The 14,410-nt window shown below is 32.3% G+C and overlaps 1 protein-coding gene across 9 annotated transcripts in view; it reads left to right on the plus strand.

Annotated features, from left to right (window-relative positions):
• The window catches only part of ARB2A (ARB2 cotranscriptional regulator A), a 381,447-nt gene that overhangs the window by 160,961 nt on the left and 206,076 nt on the right, over positions 1-14,410 (plus strand). For all 9 annotated transcript variants that reach the window (XM_059694111.1, XM_059694114.1, XM_059694115.1 and 6 more), the window contains one exon: positions 6,226-6,444. In XM_059694111.1, coding sequence (XP_059550094.1) covers positions 6,226-6,444 — 219 coding nt within the window. The remainder of the gene's footprint in view (positions 1-6,225; positions 6,445-14,410) is intronic.

The following is a 14,410-nucleotide window of genomic DNA, read 5'->3' on the forward strand; positions in this document are numbered from 1 at the left end:
TATGATATTGAATATGAATATGAAAAGAAATTTGTGACATTTAAGCAATATAATATTTTAAAACCTAGTAAAAGTTAGAAGAAGAGCAGGTGAAAATATGGGTAAAGTGCAAAGTGAATATTTTAAAATAAATAGTTCTTGGATGACCTGGGATGTCAGAACCGGAGACAAGGGTGTGTGTTTGTCAATATATCCTTCATGTTTTACAGACTCCTAAGGGAACAAGGGAAGATACAATTTCACCTTTTCTGTGCCAAAACATTTTAATTATATCTTCTTCCAACTACAGCGGTTCAGTAACCAAGGAGCTGACATTGATGCATGTGTTGATAAAGCTGCAAACATTCAAAATGAGATTAACAAAGATTTTGAGCAAAGGGTGACAGCTAATTTTGCACAGTTTTCTGCATCTAATTCAGGCCAGCGTAATAATAGAATATTTTATAACTGTTTTGTTATTCAGAAGGACATTTATGATGTGTTTATGTTTGTAGATATCATTATATCATACTCAAAAATTATCTATCCTGTAGCTTAAAACTATTTGCATCTCTGTTATAACCCTGAAACATTATTAAAGGGAAAAAAACCCCTCATAAGTTTTTGTGCGTTTTTTTGCAATCATACTTTATCCTTAAAACTCTTTGCCTTTACCTTATTTATCTTAAGCACATTAACTAGGGAAGGTCTAAAGATAGCAAACATATATTTTCTAATATTGCTTAGTGTGCACTAATCAGATGGCCAAGAAAAGTTATGTTCAACTTATTTAATTAATAAAATTGTAGTTTCTTTATGTTTTTGAGCTCCTTTGAGCACATTTCAGTTTATTTCTTTTCTCCTCTATTCTCTCCTTGAAGGCAGTTGACAGTCTTCTTTCACTTTTCTTTTTGTTTGTGAAATTCTCTCTCTCTTTTTTTTATCCACTCACTTCTCCATCTGCTTTCACTTTTGTTTGCTTGGGCCGTCTCTCATCCCAACTTGATAATGAGGAATGCAGTGTGACCCTGACCTCTATCAGCCCATGCATGACCTTCTGACTCTACCATATAACCTTTGACCTTCTCTTTGACAGCTTGATTAATTACCCTGTGTTATGATTTATGAGTAAGTGCTATGTAAAAATAATAGACAACAGGTGGTCCTCTGAAAACTTTTTGTAGGATGTTTTCTTTTACTTACTAACTTGATGAGCTATTTGAAGCTGCAAACTTACTAGGTTGGTCTATGTAGATTCACATTATGGTATTTTTATACTATGGAGTATACATTAGAATTTAGGTAGCTACAGGTTGAAGCATGGCTGTGACAAACAATTTACAAGATATTAGTAGGGTGCTGTTACCTAAATACACATTGGGAAGAAGCACAAAACAGAGTCAAGTGACATTTCAGGCATTTCAGTCCCAGGTCACGTCTTGAGAAAATTGCTGAAATAATGGAGGGGGCATTTTTCAAGCAGAGCTGCAGCTCCAACAGCTATGTTTACTTTAACGCTCCACTAGTGACTTCTGATAGGTTGTCATAACCTCTTTTCACTGTTGCATGGAGGATGTTGCAACAGTGATATGTACATACCTTCTTGTGAAAAAGATGAGAATAAACACAGCATACATCTTTCAGGAAAGATGAATGGACAGTGGTTTGTCCATTTTAACCATGGGTAAATGTAGTTTATAAACACTTTGGATTTCATTTCCCTTGAGGAAGAACACCTATCTTCTTTCAACCCAAGCAAATAGAATGCTGAACTTGAAAAATTTGAGTGATAAATTTGTGTAAAATGATCTCTTACAGAGCCTTGCCTGAAGACCAAAATGGATAGTTCCATAGGTCAAAGGATTCTACTCTGGCCCCTGACCCCTTTGGTCACATGTGGCTAGTAGTGTTGGAAGGTTAATACGCAGAGCTCAGTACTTTCAGCTGATTTTTTTTTATTTAGCCAACCACAGAAGAGTTGAAAAGATATAGAATTTGCTCCTGTTTTTAATTTTCTTTATAATTGGTAATTATTAGGTAAATTAACTTGGCTAAATCTTCAGTTTTAGCAAGGTCTCTTCTGGGGTCAAAAGTACATTCTGCTTTGGTCAGGCATTTAAAAAATATATCTAGTGTAGAATAGTCTTGATAAGTACATTTCTATTCTAGTTTAATTTCTTTAGCAAGAGTTCCTGTCTGTGTTTGGCACCACCTCTTTGTTTTAGACCTCTCTGACCTAAGCCATCATTTGTTGATTAAATGATAAATGAACTATTACTTATTAGTAAGTGCATCTCTAGACTTCAAAGTAAAGAAGGCCTGGAGGCCTCTATATTTTGTTTCAATCACAGCAAGTACTTGTGCTGAATAAAATGCTATATCTACCTATGACATTTTGAGGATTTCTGATTAAGATCCTATGGTTATACCATATGAACACTGATCTGAAAATGAAACTACAGTTATAGCTATAAAAAAGAATAGAAAAATGCAATCAGACAAATTAAAGAGCTAAAGCTTACTTTTACCAGTATCTGTCCTCTTTATTACTTTCTTGGTCAAATGACAGTTAATTTACAACTTCATGTAGGCTTTGTCTCTTGAAATGTTGGATATTGGAATTGATTTGGGTAAATCAGTATGAGAGATGCTAAAAGTTTTATTTATTTAGTTGTATAGTGTTAGATAATCAGTTTGATCATTCTATCTTGTTAAAGCTAACAAAAAACTACATGTATATTTGAAATGACCTAACTTTTCATCTTGTGAGCAACTTAGCATGCTTAAGGAATAATTAAATATAAAAGGAGTACTTTAATATAAAATGTTTAAGGTTGTAAGTATTAGAATACTTAGAATGCCCCTTGTTAGAATGGCAATGCAAAGTTCTTTTATGATATTGAATTGATGCCAGATTTTTTACAATAGTTTTGAAAAACTTTATGAGTGCATTTGTTAAAGGTCAAAGTAGGATCTTTTTTCTCTTCTTTCTGTGTGTACTAATTGAGTTACTGGGAACAGAATTTACTTTTTGAATGGTATTCTGATTTTTAAAAAGATATAAATTAATATTATTCTACCTTAAGTGGGTAAATTTAACTACTGGTGTTTTCTGCTTTAACTCTCTGACTTCCATATCTAAAGGTTGACATGGCAAAAATCTGTGTAGTTTTATTATGTAAAGGGACTTGTTTGACAGTGTTCGTATTTGACAGAGAAGAAAAGATGAAATTTTACTATATATCTATGATTAGAGCACATAAATGGATAGTTATCTTTGTTACTTAGCTTTTTCCTACTCATTATAATATGGTTATGAATGGTCTTTGTGAATATTGCATTAATTAATTTATCAGAAAATTTTAATTGAAAAATGTAAGATTTTATGGAATGGTAATTAAATTTTCAACGAAGACATTTATTAAAATTAGCTTTCATTTCTGTGGAAAATGTTCCTGAATATTTGTTACCTTAATTAAATTGACAGTATGAAATATCTAAAAGGTAAAATATTTTCTAAATAATTCATTTGTTTAAAGAGAAACATTCATTGTTAAAATAAAAATAATAAAAAATTATTTAATTGATTTGTATAGTGGTGATTTTAAAATAGAATCATTTTTCATCTCTGGGTGCCTCAGTGAAAATTGACGTTGTGTCTTTTTAAAATTGGACAAATGAGTCATGTAATTTTCAGTTACATAATCAATAACTTAGACAAATACTACTTTGATGATTTATGTGTGTCTGTTTTATACTTATTTAGATGGGACACATCAAATTTCAGAATCCATTTAAAATAAAATAGACACAGTAATGTTCCAATTCATGATTTCTAAAAATTGAAGTATAAAGTTCTGCTCAGATAAACCTGATAATTAGAAAAATCTTTCCAGTGATTAACTTATAAAATAGGGTAAGAATTGTAATTCCTTTAACTCAAAAATTTTGTTTGAAGTGTTTGTCTTTATTGGGAATTCATTCCTTTTGCAGAGGATACTAATGTTCTACCAATTTAAGTTCCACTTTGTTATCATGTCTAAATTTTTGAAATTATCATTAAAATATAGTATATCACTGTTTTCATCTCTGACTCATGTGTAAGTGAGAGAGAGAGTGTGTGTGTGTGTATTTAAAGTTCACTTCACTCAGAGAAGGCAGGGAAGAAACATGACAGGAGACCACTTACTCTTGGTACAGAAACTAGTAAGGAGGCAATTTTCTTCTTGGCCTATGGTGACCTTTTTTGACTATGTTCCCTGCACCAGAGACAGTGTACTGAATGCCTCTATTTCACCCTGTTTAGCAGAGTGCAACAGTGTTCTTTAATTTACTTTTGGTGGGAGGAGAAGTTATAGCTGAAATTTGAGAAGGGCGTGAAAAGTTGTAAGAGGCACAAGGAAGAGGGGTAGGAATTCCTTCAAATGTGATTTTAATAACTAGTCAAGTGTGTCCAACTGTAGAAAATCACCAAGTGACAATCTGTCTACCTGACAGTGATCACAATGAATTACAAGACTTTTGAATAGCTATACAGATTAGAATAAAGCAGGACCAAATAAAATATCTTTTGTTGGTAAAACTTTGTTTTACCAGCTAAGAAACTTAAAAAAAAAAAAAAAAAAGCCTTCGCTGTGCTTTGATGTAGAACGTTTAAATTTAAAGTCTTGTAAAGTATTTTATAAGGCTTTCATGAAAGAGGTATGTATCTAAAAGTTCTATTCAAACATATATTGAAGAATATGTGGGATATTGTTAATCAATTTGGTACACATTATATAGTTTTCATGTGTGTAAGACAACTATATCTTAATTAACAGTCCTATCACTAAAATCAGAACTTAAATGATCTTCAAAGTCTCTAAACCATGGTTTTAGACAATAATATTATCTCTTGAGGAATGGGGGTAGAGTTGAAAGGATCCCAGTGAAGTTTGTACTTGGTTTGTGAAATCAGCTGTTAAAAAAACCAACAAGTACATGCAACAATATAGCATACTTAAAAATAAGATAGTTGAGTCTATGCTATTATTACTGCTATCAGTTTTTTAAAATCATCTTCTTATATATTAGTTTGGTAAAAATGTAATTTCAAACGAAGTAGAAGATTCTACAGTTTTGGAAATGTATTTACTTTTTTTTTTTTTTTAGTAAGGATGATTTGTTAAAGTTTTATGTTTTGTAGCTCTGATGTTTTTATCACAGTATAATACATGTTTTAGGCATGACCTTATAGGATTGTGCAAGGCAAAATTGGGACACCCACAGACCAGAATTGAATAGAAAAGACAAGATACATAATTCTTTCAAAAATGTGTGTTGTGCATGCTTGTCAGTGGTAATTGTTTACCCTTCTCTATTTTCTCATGGTAGAATATTCCATGAGTTCTAACAATATAAATACCATAGTTTTCTTAATGATAACCATAGAAGTGTTTGCCTTGCTAGCATTAAATCAGACAGGGAAATATGCTTTTAAAATGTTTAGAAGGCTTAATAGCTCAATGAGCTGTATTTTAAATTTTGAAACTTGTTTCCTTGTATTAGTTCTTTATGAAAAGAGATTTTTATGGTAGTTAAAAAATCTAAAAGAAAGCAATTTCAGGGTTAAAGTGTTGCTGCCATACATTACACTAAGATTAATTTATTTTGTTTTATGATTTGTGTGGCTTTCTGAAAGAAGACAGGGGAAAAAATCCAAGGGACAGAGGTAGACACTATATGTATATGTTTATGACAATATACATATTATTATATACATATATAAATATTAGATTATATTATTCCTTTTTACCATTCAAACAAAAAATGCTTACTGAATCAAAAATTGTAAAAGAAAGAAAAATACAACAAAATGCAGTTTGAATCTTGAACTTCAATTTCAAAGAGGTTATTTTCTCAAATCATATATTATAAATATTAATGTCGTTTGAAAGTGTACTTTTAATTCACAGTTTATTTCAATTATTTTTAGGGTTCTAGAAGATCTGAAGCACCTTTTAAACATTTTAAACTTTATAATCTTTATGTTAAAATTACGTCTTCTTATAATAATGTATGGTTATTTACATAAACAACCCAGGCAAACAATTTTATACACCTTCATTTTGGAAAAATTAAAACTATAATCTTTATGAAGAAATGTTTTAATGAATATACAAATATATTAAATAACATGGAATTTTAAAGAAACTTTTATGAATTGGTTTCTAGGATTAAATTAAGCTGTCTTTTCTTTCTAAACAGGAAGGATATGGAGTAATAGTTTTGAATCCCAATGAAAACTATATTGAAGTAGAAAAGCCGAAGATACATGTACAGTCATCTTCTGATAGTTCAGATGAACCAGCAGAAAAACGGGAAAGAAAAGATAAAGTCTCTAAAGAAACAAAGAAGCGACGTGATTTCTATGAGAAGTATCGTAACCCTCAAAGAGAAAAAGAAATGATGCAGTTGTATATCAGAGTAAGTAATAAGTAAGATCATTACTTTTTCTTCATTATTTTCCTTATGTTTACTTCATATAAATTATTTTTTGAAAGAAGCTGTTAATTCCTTAATTTTTAACCATTTATTTTCCATGGGTGCTACTTTTAATGTTGCTGCTTTTTAAATCAGAATTACAAACACATTATTCTTATATCAGTGTGATAGTTTATGTAAGTCTCAAAAGCAGTTAATAATGCACTGCACGAAACATCAGTCTTCATCTCGAGTGGTGATAGTTTTAATGTGTTGTTTTTCTACAAGCAACCACCCATCCACCGTGTCTCAGCTTAACTTCTGTGGGCAGATAGTGGTGGGAAGAGTAATTAATATCTTAATAAATATTTAAGCTAGAATATTTTGGGATAGTGTAGTAAGGGAACTCTGTCATTTGCTTTTTTCTTGCCCCATGAACCTTTGCACTTTGTAATGCTAGCAGCATGAAATCGTTACAGCAGTACTGCCCAAGGAGTTCTAATTCTGCAGGGGGCACAAACAATTTTATTTGCACTTTGACACATTCTGCTTGATATACACTGTGTATTATATATATGAAACAGACTCATGCAGTTTTCAAAGCCCTTTTTATGGATTCTAGAAATATAATTTAATAGTAAAGCATGTAAAAAATGCTACAGGGTATGTAAAACAGTAAATTGATAGGTTCTTCCAAAGTGAACAATTCAGAACATTTAAACATAGATAATTAACATTTTATAAATTATACAATAAGATAGTATTAAAGTTTGAGATTATTCAGCTTGAGCTATTTTTACATTTACTTTAAAAGCTCATTAATAAACTATTTTATACTACCTTTCACAGGAAATACATGGCTTTCAAAGTTATTTTCTTGAATATACTTCTAGTTCAAGGCATAATCACTATACTTCTGAGAATGGTACTCAAAGTATTCAAGACATTTGATTATATGTTAGTCTGTTGAGTAAGTTATGACATGTAAATAGTAGTGAAAACCACGTATCAATTCTCAAAACCCCAAAACGTGTTCTTGACCAAGAATACCCAAAGCACATCAAACAATGAGCCAAGAGTAAGTTTTGCAGATTATAATATTTAAATTTCTGAAAAGCATCTTGTTAATCAATATATTATTGGGGTGGGGGAACAGTTAGACTTGGAATCAGTAAGGAGCTTGCTTTTCCTAATGCAGTTATGTTACTGCCTTTCTTCCTGTGACTGCATCAGGGTCATAGCTCCTTCTCTATAGATTGTCCTCAGCTTTTTGTTATATGATCCAGTCTATCAACCCCTGTCTGAAGGCAGACTTTTATAAAAACTGTCTCTGATATCCAAATCCCAAATGCAAATTATGTAAGGTTTATGAAATCGAGAAATCATTATGAGTATTCACTTGCTTATGCGAAATGCACACCAAGTGATTTTGGGTATTGTTTTTTATTTCTTCTTACACAGTTTCTTTTATTTGCCTATGATATGTACAGATTAAGCATCTATGTCTGACATCTGTCTAGTAGGTTTTATCTCTTCTATTTTGTCTTTATCTTGTCGCCATTGCTTTGATTTTTTCCTTTGTTCTCTTGTATGTGTGCATTTTCTTTATTCTGTTTTTCACATCTGTTTAGTTTATCCCAGCATCAATTTTTTTTTTCTTACACCAAGGGGCAATGTCTTTTTATGTTGCTTCATTGTTAAGATTTGCTCTCTTTCCCTTTGTCATTTTCTTTAATTCTTTTATCTCTTTTACACTTCTGCCATTTTTACTTCTTTCCTTATTATGTCTTTTTGCCTCTTTCTTTCTTTTCCCATTTCATTTAACAGTCTAGGTTTCCATTAAAAGGGCTAAAAGACAGAAATAGTCTCATGTAAGTAACACAGCTTTATACTTGATAGTCTTAGTTATGAAAAATGTTATTTTTCTTAATAAATACCTTTCTCTTAATATCTCCTAGAATTGTGTAAAGTAACAGAGTTAAGCTGATAGCTTTAAACATACTTCTAGGTAGTAAGGCATGATCTTATAGTAGGAACGAGAAGAATGCTTCATTTTGTATACAGGGTTTTAATTCGTGAGTAATTTTGATCCACTTGAGAAGTAAGTTCTTCTAGTACTCTTCTTCTATCTACGTAGCTCCAAATAACAAGGGTTTGCAATTTTCATACACAAAACATGGCATATGACGGGGATAAATTAACTTTTATTTATATAAAAACATTTACATTAGAAATTTATCATTTATTCTTTGAAACAACTCTGTGAGGTAGGTGGATCAAATAATTTTATCCTTATTTTATAGTTAAGGAAACTGATGCACAGATGGTCCATTTTTGTCTAGGATCACTTAACTGATAAAATGGTAGAACTAAGTTTTAAAACCAGGGCTTCTAATTAATGTATATTCTTGCTCCCTTTCTTTTTTACTAAATTGTTCTAACTGTTTGAAAACAAAAATATGTTTCTGAAATATGAAAACTAAACCAATTGTAATGAAATCCTGATATGATATAGTAATACATGTGATTATTATATAGATTTTTTAACCAGTTATCACTTAATAGACACTATTAAATGTCTATAAACAATTTATATGTAATATAGTTATAATATAGAAATAATAAATAAATTGTATTATATTAAAATATGTTTTCTCTTTTAATAGAATCACTAATATTGATTTAATTTTACAGATGAGGAAACTTTTGATCAAAACTTAGTTTCATGAGAGCAGGCACTTACTCTGTTTTGCTGACTGCCGCATCCCCAGAGCCTAGAACAGAGCCTTCATAATGAATATTTATAGAGTAGGACCTTCACAATAAATTTTTAGTTAATAATGTGTTGGAGCCAGGATTAAAATCCCAAACCATTACTGCTTTTTAAAATATGCCCTGCATTATTAAAGTATGCTACGTGATTGCTGCCCGATCTAGTGGCTTAGAATAAATTCTAAAAATTAATGGTAAAAAGTATGTCAAGATATATTTGATACCTTGATTGATCTATGCATTTTCATCTGAATATATAAAAGTCGGATATTCTGTTTTCCTTTTTATCTACATCACCTTGGTGCTAAAATTATGGATGAAAATGGAAATATTTTATTTTGACCTACTGCTATTTCTGTTTTACACACTTGCCCATAAGAATACAGGCAGACCGCTGTACTTGTACCCTATATACACTTTGTGCTTTCTGGGATCTGTAACTTTCCTTCCTATTACTGCTCTTAATCCGATTCTATCCATCTTATAGTTCCAAGCTGATATCCCACATTCTCCACACACCATAATCAGTGACCTCTCCTTAATATGATTCTTGGAAGTTATTATGTTTAGTTAACTTATATGGAATTTTTCATGTGCTTTCTTAAAACATTGTCTTTGTCTCATAATATTATTAATATTACCAATTTATTTTTCATGCCTTCCCACTAGATCTTCCCAGAACCCTCTAGATCTTTGAGCATGCTTTATAGATTTTGGAATTGCATGTCAATCCCTATGGAGAAGTAGATATGAGCCAGTTTTCACACTAGTACAGAGCATACTGTGAGGAAGTGAGGAACTGATACTACACCCACACTTAGAATCCAATCCCCTGAAAGGAGACCAGGACAAAAAGACTAGGCCTTACTCTAGCGATACCTAGATAATGTGACCTGCAGCATAGGAATGAGGGTTATTCTGGCATCAAACGGGACCATAGAAAGACAAGTACTCCAACTAAGAAAGAAGACCAATTAGAAGAATTTTATAGTTTGTATTCCATATAGGTGGATATACGCAAAAGTGATTTGAGGCCAATCTATGAAAATACTGGGTTAAAACTTTTTTATTGTCTCTCCCCTAAGAGACTTAGTTGTGGGGTATGGTGATGGGAAGTAAAGAAGGAGGATGATTAGACCAGAGCATTTTTTTTAAAATGCTTAAAGTGGAGGAGGGAGAGGAAATTATATGGCCACACAAGGAAAAATTCAGATGTGGAGGAGACATTCACAGAATAGGAATCTTGGCAGAGCCTGGCATTACACATTGAAGATACTCAAATATTTATGAATTGATTGCTTGTTGACATCCATCACAAAAATCTTATTCCTTAACATGCAAGATATGTGGTGTCTAGTTTTCTGACGGATTTTTTTCAGGATTCATGTGAATTTTTGCAATTGTTCAGAAACAGCTAACTCCAATAAACCGAAGCTTTCTTTTAAAAAAATATGTTTTTGATATTCTGACTTGGGTTATGTCCAAAATATTGGTGAAGGCTGATAAATATCCTTTCTTCTCCTCTCTGCCTCTTCTCTTCTGTGCTAATGCCACTGGAGTACTTTCTACCTGATGTTTTTGCAACGAAATTCAATTTATTTATATTACAATAATGATTATTTAACCTCTGGGACCATTTTTATTTTCCTAGTATATACAAGTATTTGAATTTTCTTTTTTTCTGGAATTCAGTAAATAGCCAAAATCTCTTTTCAAATTTTAGCAAATATCTAGTATGTACTGGAAGAAGTAAAGTAGAATCCAGGTCTAAAATCTTACAATTAGCAAAGTGTAATTTTATTTTACTTGCAAAATGACTATAAATAGATATGACTCACTATTGGATTATATTGCACATTTTTAATGTATTAGGAGCAATGCTTGAGAGATTGAAGTACCTACTGTTTCATGTGACAACTTTCCTTAAATATGAAATAATGTACTTTCTGGCATATATTATGGCTTAATAAGGGGATTGATTTGGTCTAGGCAATAAACATCATGTCAGACATTCCTGGCATGAAAACCTGCTTAATATGTTTTGTAATAAGACAGAATTTTTTGTTCTTGAAAACATCTGCCAACTGAATTCAAGAGTGAAGACAGAAAATGTCATCAATTCAGTGGTAATCCTATAAATTTAGTTTCTTTTTGAGCAATACATATCAAGATACACAAAATTTCCAGTGTTAATCACCAGTGGTTATAATACTTTGTAAAACGATATAACAAAAATATTTTATTTTTGTATAATGTGTTAATTAATTCATAATGAATTTTAATATTTCAACAGATAAAAATTTAACAAGCATCTTGCCAACAGATCATTTTTTAAAGCATCTGTTTTTTAATGTGTTGGGTTGAGACTGAGTCAAATGGCTAAATATGTACATATATTCTTTTTAAAAACATATTTTCACCCCCATAATTATAGATACACTATTTTTCCCCCTCAGACCACAAGGGGTTGCTGCTGTACATACTGGATTTTGCTTTCCTCAGAAACTTAATACCCCAATTACGCTACATCTTTTCTCTCTTCCATTTTTTTTTCTTTAGTCCAAAATCTCTTAAAATACAATCGGAAAGAAAAAACAAAACAAAAAATTGCCTTAACACGTTAAGCGCCCAGTCAGTCACCAGTGACTGACACTATACTTTCCGTCCAGAAGACAAAACAGGCTGGGTGTTTAACATGTTAATTAGTAACTTAATAATCAATATAAGAATTTATTATTTTAAATACTAAATGCCTGGTGCATGAAATTCATGCACGGGTTGGATGTCTAGGCCTGGCTGCTGGCTGCCAGCCGGGGCCTTCCTTTGTTCTGCGCTGCCCCCAGTGGTCAGCACACGTCATAGTTAGCAGTTGAACTCCCACTTGGTCGAACTCTCAGTCGGTTGAACTCTCGAGGGGACAATTTGCATATTAGCCTTTTATTTTTTTTGCTATTTCACATTCTAAGGCCTTTACATTTTTTCAAAAGAACTTAAAACCTATAGTCATTTAAGGCAGATTGTGATAATAACTATTTTTATTTCTGTTTTTGTGTCTGAATAACTTTCAGAATCATACCCATTGTGGAGAGTTAGTGTAGAGGTGAGATTAAAACTGTAGAGTCTGCCCTGGTACATGGTTAGAGCATCAGCTTGTACACCAAAGGGTCACAGGTTCGATTTCCAGCCAAGGGCATACCCAGGGGCTGAATGAAAAAAGGTGAAGTGATTGGGAGTAGGCAGAGGTGGGCAAAGGGAGGATATGAGGATCCAACGTGACTTAGCTTTGGACAAGAGGCTCATGGTGCAGTGTGCAAGTGATGTTTTGTTGAGTTGTACACTTGAAACATATATGGTTTTGTAAACCGATGTCACCCCAATAAAGTGATTAAAAAAAGGAAATCAATAAAATAATTAGGTCTTTAGATTTAGGACAAAACAACCAACCAAATCTCTGCATTTATGAGTTTTAATTGGCCATTGGCCAGTTTTGATGTGTGGATTCTGCCATAAATATGATGCAGTGGAAAGAATAAGAACTTTAGAATCAAAGAGATGCATGCTGCAATCTTAATTTTGTCACATACAAGCTATGATTTTGTGCAAGTCACCACTCTCCTCTGAGTTTCAACGTCTTCATCTGTAAAATAGGAATAATCATAACTATTAGGCTGTTGTAAGTAATAAATGAGATAAATTAACATATGAAAACAACCAGTGGGATATCTGTATATCCCCTTTCCTTTTTCTTTCCTCCATACACCCATTTCCTTGGGAACTATGGGGAGAATTATGGCTGAGTGAGGTCTATCTCAAATGGTTTATAATCGATGCTTCTCAAAACTATTAGGTCTCAGGATCCCTTTACATGCTTAAACTCTTTTTTTCTGATTTTTTTTTTCTTGAAATATTTTTTTATTATTTAATTACAGTTGACATACAATATTATATTAGTTTTAGGTGTACAACACAGTGATTAGACCAGGGGTGGACAAACTTTCTGACTCGAGGGCCACAATGGGTTCTTAAACTGGACCGGAGGGCCGGAACAAAAGCATGGATGAAGTGTTTGTGTGAACTAATATAAATTCAAAGTAAACATCATTACATAAAAGGGTACGGTCTTTTTTTTTTTTAGTTTTATTCATTTCAAATGGGCCGGATCTGGCCCGCGGGCCATAGTTTGCCCACGGCTGGATTAGACACTAAACAATTTATTGAGTGATCATCCCAGTAAATCTCGCAGCCATCTGACATCAAACATAGTGGCTGGCTGTTCTGTAACTATTGATTTGTACTTCTTAATCCCTTCACCTTTTTCACCCAACCCTCCAACACTGCTCCCATCTGGCAGTTGTCAAATGTTCTCTGATCTATAAATCTGTTTTTGTTATGCTTGTTCATTTATTTTGTTTTTTAGATTCAATTGTTGGTAGGTATTTATTGCCTTTTTACTATTCATATTTTTTTATCTTTTTTTCCCCCCTTCTTCTTAAAGAAGACCCTTTAACATTTCATGCAATACTGGTTTGGTGGTGATGAACTCCTTTAGCTTTTTTTTTTTTCTGGGAAGTTCTTTATATGTCCTTCAGTTCTAAATGATAGCTTTGCTGGGTAATTTTGATTATAGGTCCTTGCTTTTCATCACTTTGAATATTTCTTGCCAAATCCTTCTGGTCTGTATAGTTTCTTTTGAGAAATCACCTGACAGTCTTGTGCGAGCTCCTTTTGTCGTTACCCTTTGGCACTTTAATTACGATGTGTCTTGATGAGGGCCTCTCTCAGTTCATATTGTTTAGGACTCTCTGTGTTTCCTGGACTTGTATGTCTATTTCCTTCACCAAGTTAGGGAAGTTTTCTGTCATTATTTTTTCACATTGGTTTTCAATTCCTTGCTCACTTTCTCTTCTTCTTCTGGCACTCCCATGATGCAAATGTTGATATGCTTGAAGTTTCCATATTATTGAGAAGAGGAAATCAGGTTTTATGCAATGCTACTATTGTAAATTTGGCAGTGAGGCATATTTTCCAATTAAAAGGAATGTATACAATTCAATCAGCCCATATTTGTTTACGTTTTATATAGAGTATATTTAGGAATAATATTACTTATAGGAGAAGGATTCTACCAGAATAAGGTGCCAAAAAATAGTAACTGAAACTTGGTAGGTATTTTTCAGAGACATAACAAGTTCAACTA

Source organism: Myotis daubentonii, chromosome 4 (assembly GCF_963259705.1).
Source record: "Myotis daubentonii chromosome 4, mMyoDau2.1, whole genome shotgun sequence".
NCBI lineage: Eukaryota > Metazoa > Chordata > Mammalia > Chiroptera > Vespertilionidae > Myotis > Myotis daubentonii.